This window comes from Electrona antarctica (genome assembly GCF_951216825.1).
Source record: "Electrona antarctica genome assembly, contig: scaffold_1749, whole genome shotgun sequence".
In the NCBI taxonomy this organism is placed as follows: Eukaryota; Metazoa; Chordata; class Actinopteri; order Myctophiformes; family Myctophidae; genus Electrona; species Electrona antarctica.
The window spans coordinates 1-5000 of record NW_027637482.1 but is presented as its reverse complement, the minus strand read 5'-3'; the positions used below and the strand labels follow the sequence as shown (position 1 = coordinate 5000).

Genomic DNA, 5000 nt, shown 5'->3' with positions numbered 1-5000 from the left:
GCAGGCTCGTCTTAAGGCGTTTGATATCGCTCTAGCTTCGCATCGCTGCGTTTCATTTTTTTAACCGCTCCGGATGCTATGCACGTTTGCCCGCACTGGTGTTTTTTCTCAATAGCCGTTAGCTTCTGTTTTAGGCCGCGCCTTTGCAGGCTTTTTTTCCCGGAAACTAATGCGCTGTCCGTGGTGTTGACCAGATCGCGATGTTCAGCGGACTTTTCTGATTATCCGGTGAGCGCGATGGGAACATTGGGGTTTTCTAGAGCAAGGATTGGCCTTATTTCAGCTCGGTAGCATTAACGCTAATACTTTAGCATTCAAGATGGAAGCCAAAACCGGACGCGAGTCATAGTGGAATGGCCTGAAAACACCCAGCACCCAAGCACCACCACTTTTGTCACTCAATGTGTTAGAGAATAACATTGGAATTCAATTTGGACTTTTTGGACTGATTTAGAATAACTGTTGCTGTCTTTGTCTTAAACACTAGTATACCTGAAGATACTCTGAGGCGCCTGGATAGACCGACGCTGCCGGACACCACGCCCCGTCACCCTCTCCTGTACTCAACCTGAGAGAGAGAGAGAGAGAGAGAGACAAAGAAGAGAGCATACGGGGTAGAGTGCAGAGAGAAGATGAGAAAGAGGGAGGTAGAAGAAATATAGCAAAAGAGTGAAAGAAAGAGAGAGCCAATTGTAAGACAGACAGAATAGAGAAAGCACAGAGGAAGAGCACGCAGAAAATAAATGACTTTGAGGTTGGTTACTCGGCATGCTATACTAGTAACCTCACTTCAACTGCTGCACAATGAAGATCAATCTGTCTCGTCAATCACAGATCCTCAACCTTGCCATGACCACACACACCACTAAAAGACAAATTACTCTTACCCCCCACACACACACACACACACACACACACACACACAGAGACACACACACACACACACACACACACACACACACACACACACACACACACACACACACACACACACACACACACACACACACACACACACACACACACACACACACACACACACACACACACACACACACGATGGATGTACAGTAAACTTAAACTAGTAAGACGCCTGAGGGCGAGAAGCTAATGGCTATTGAGCTATTGAGTGTACAGGGTTTGATGAGGGCCCAGGTAGGGCCGGGCTTTCATTTTTGGGTCTGTTGAGAACTCTAGTTTTCGCCGGCTGCCGGGCGCGACTGCACCAATAACGTCTAGTTTAAATGGACAGGTATCAGTCAAAAGGGAGACACCGAAGAGGAAGGATGGATGGGGAAGGATCAACATATGGAATGTCAGAACAGGTCATCTCCATATATGGACATCTAAAGGTTTGAGGTCAGATGTAGAGTTGCTGGCCAATATTGATGACATCAGGGATTTCCATATATTATGGGCTTAATATTGATGACATCAGGGATTTCCATATATGGGCTTAATATTGATGACATCAGGGATTTCCATATATGGGCTTAATATTGATGACATCAGGGATTTCCATACATCAGGGATCAACATCCCTGATGATGTCACGTGATGTCCTGGGGTGACCAACCAAACAAACAACTGACTGACGGGAAATGCATGATTTCATAGTAACTGCGACCTGCGGTCACAATTACCATTCACACACACACACACACACACACACATACACACACAGCCATCTATCTCACTGTGACCGCACTCAATCCAGTCTCGGTAAAAAGAACTCTGTCCAAACTCACGCCACAAACCGGCCACATAAACACACCACAGAGAAGCATGCCACTTGCTGTCGGATCAATCGCCAAGGAAGTCTGCTCGGGACGTGCGCCACACACCACAACCACTCCACACAGACCTCAGCACTGCTGTCCAAACTTACACCACCAGAACAAATTGGTCACACGTACTGGCGTGACTTTCATCTGGCTTCAGTCTGAATGTCACCGACATAATCGGAGAGATCACTGTATAGCCAGAACCCGCGAGACAACATCAACGGTCAGGTTGACGGTTAACCGAAGATACACTTCCCCTTTTTTGTAATTTGTCCTTTATTGAGACAGATTAGCAGTAAAAGCTGAAAGGGGAGACAGCGGGTCGGCTAGCCAACAGAAAAATGGTACCAGTGGGATTAGATGCTAAGCCAAGAAGGCGCACGTGTGGCTCAAAAAACAGCACGGGAGAGGAGGAGGAGGAGTGGGGGGGGGGTCTTAAGTGCTAATGTTTGAGCACACTTATTGTTCTATAAAAGGATTTCCTGGCAGGGTCACCCTGGCGGCTCTGCCAGTTTGGTTGTGTACTATACAGTTAATGCGTTTATTAATATCATGACGAGTATCATCTGCACTTAATATGATAGCCTGCCCTTGACATAAAATGCTGCATTGATGAGCAAGGCAAATAAAAAACAGGACCTACACGCTTCGACCAAAAGGTCTTCGTCAGGGTCTATCTACCATATTGGCTAATTAGTCACCCTTAAATACAGCCAGGTGGTGGGTGTGATCCAATCATGTCATTACATCATTATTATTTCATAGAGGGTATGCGCAGGCATAAAGTGAATGGCAAAGTGAGTGGAAAAGTGAGTTTAACGTCATTTAATGTTGTTTAATGCAATCAGATTTTCTGTTTGGATGTATGGGCTGTCAAGGCCAGAAAGTAGTTTTTTGGCACTCAGTAGACGTTCCTGGTTTGATGATGATGTCACGCGCATACCCTCTATTGGCATATACATTTCATTTTGATTACACATAGGATGTTCAATAAAATAAAAAAATAAAAAATAAAAAAATAAAAAAACACCCGAAGTGACCAGCACCAAGTGAACAGTAAAAATCAAATATTTGAAAAACAAAGGATTTGTAATGTGTGTACGTGAGAGGCCCACAAAGGTGTGCTACATTAGCAAGACTTGCTTTAAGTACACAGTAAAGTAATCCTATGGATTAATTTACACTCAAGAGTTAAATGAACACTGACAATGTTTGTTCTTTAGTGTATTAAAGTTCTCAAACTCTGCCCGAACCCGACCTGGCCCGATCGATAGATTTTTTCTCTATTAAGAGTGTTATTATAATAAAAAATAGCAATTCTGTCATTTGTGTAATGTGATTGTAATGTGTATACATGTATGTATTTATTATGAAGAGGGCTGCGCTAGGCGATTCACTTGTGACAGGAGGAGGACTGGAGGCGGGGGCGCATCGCACTGGCATTTCAGACTCAGAGGCCTCATACACACATGCCGTCCGGCATGTGTGTATGCCGTCCGGCATGTGTGTATGAGGCCAGAGCAGCAGCCCGTAGTCCCGCACTGCACGCAGGCAGTACAGTAGAGAGAACAGTGAACGGTGTGAGACTTGCTTGCTACCGCTGGCTTACCTCTGGTTTGCGCACCAAACAAGCTTCTAACCAGTTAACTTGCCAAGTTGCCATATGCTTAAATGTTTTATAAGATCAATCGGATCACACGATAGCTGAAAAGCGTCAGGTTTTCGTCACGTTGCACTGAGCTATCTCGTTGTTAACCCAGCTGGCTGCGATGAATAAAACCTAATCATTAATCACCAAAGTGACCAAACGATCCATGGTGATATAACTTAAACGCTACACGTAACAAGCAACTTCACTTCAGAGGAAACTAAAGGGAGGGAGCTGCAGCTGCTATTTACTCACCAGTCACCACCACCACTGTCTGGAATTAGAATGATGGAAATGAAACAGCCTATTCTAACGTGAGTTACATACATCCTTTATTTCGATAAGTCAGTTGATCTCTGTTCTCACTTTCACACTGAAGTTGAACCACGGCGCCGCCGCGCCCCCATTTAGTGGTGTTTTTTTTCTTTCTTTCTTTTTTTTCCTTTTTTTTGTCGGGCCTTTGTCGGGCTTCGGGCTTAACATTATGGTTATTTTTAGGGTCGGGCCGAGCCTCGGGCCGACCCAGTTAGAGTAGGGTCGGGCCGGGCCTCAATTTTTGGGTCCGTTGAGAACTTTACTGTGTATTATGCAAAACTGTGTACTATGTTACTAACTGTGGGAAATCCCCTTGACACGCCTAATATATACGTCAAACGGCGGAGAGCAGCGACAACAGATGAATATTTAAATGAAACATTTGTTTACAAATGTAAAGTTATGAATTTATTGGGAGGAGCAAAATCACACCCGTGTGAAGTGAGGGGCGCTCTTATCATCTTACAACATCGAGGAGGGAATTCAATGATTAGGTGATGTAATGATGATGTAAAACAAACGGTGTCAAAACAAACATTACATTGTTAATGGCATTTAATGTAAATTTTCCCTTCATTGTCAACTGGCGTTTTTAAAACAAACATTGAACTAAACACAAACCTGTATATAGGAGGGGCTAGCGCCCCTCAAAAAGGATGCTTCAGTATTCCATACTGCATTGAACATGCTGCCTAATCAGATTCAAACACACGCTGCCTGTCATGATGTCACAAGTTCAACTCTCCTCTCCCCCTGTCCTGTCCTGTCCTGTCAGCAGAAATGGCTGACACAAATCATTTCTCCTCCAAAGAAATCACACTCTGGTCTGTGTGACGTCATACGGCCGGGAGGCGAGAGATGATATCAACAAGGCGTCTCTGTGATGAAGGGAGGCTGAGAGCGAGGGGGGGGGGGATGTAATAAGGGGGAGGGAGGTGGATAATAAAGGATTCAGTCCTCCATCTATCAACCAGAGGGATTAACATTACAGACCATCAGGTCTGCCAACCAGCTTATTTTCTTACCCCCCCCCCCCCCCCCCTCACACACTTGCACTCTCCCCTCTGCTCTCTCACTCACTTTCTCCTTTTACCCTCTGCTCCCTCTCTCTTTGCCTTCCCTTCTACTCCCTCTCCCCAGCTTGCTGCACTTCTCTCTCTCTCCCCTCCTCTCCCCAGCTTGCTGCACTTCTATCTCTCTCCCCTCCTCTCCCCCGCTTGCTGCACTTCTATCTCTCTCCCCCTCTCCCCTCC

At 45.4% G+C, this 5000-nt stretch overlaps 1 protein-coding gene across 1 annotated transcript in view; it reads right to left on the bottom strand.

The window, feature by feature from the left end:
- LOC306918897 (epithelial discoidin domain-containing receptor 1-like) overlaps positions 1-1959 on the bottom strand; it is a gene marked incomplete at both ends in the record, with an annotated part of 4292 nt that extends 2333 nt beyond the window's left edge. The window contains 2 exon segments of the mRNA XM_079531741.1: positions 493-568; positions 1889-1959. Coding sequence (XP_079387867.1) covers positions 493-568; positions 1889-1959 — 147 coding nt within the window.
- Positions 1960-5000: the final 3041 nt, after the last annotated feature.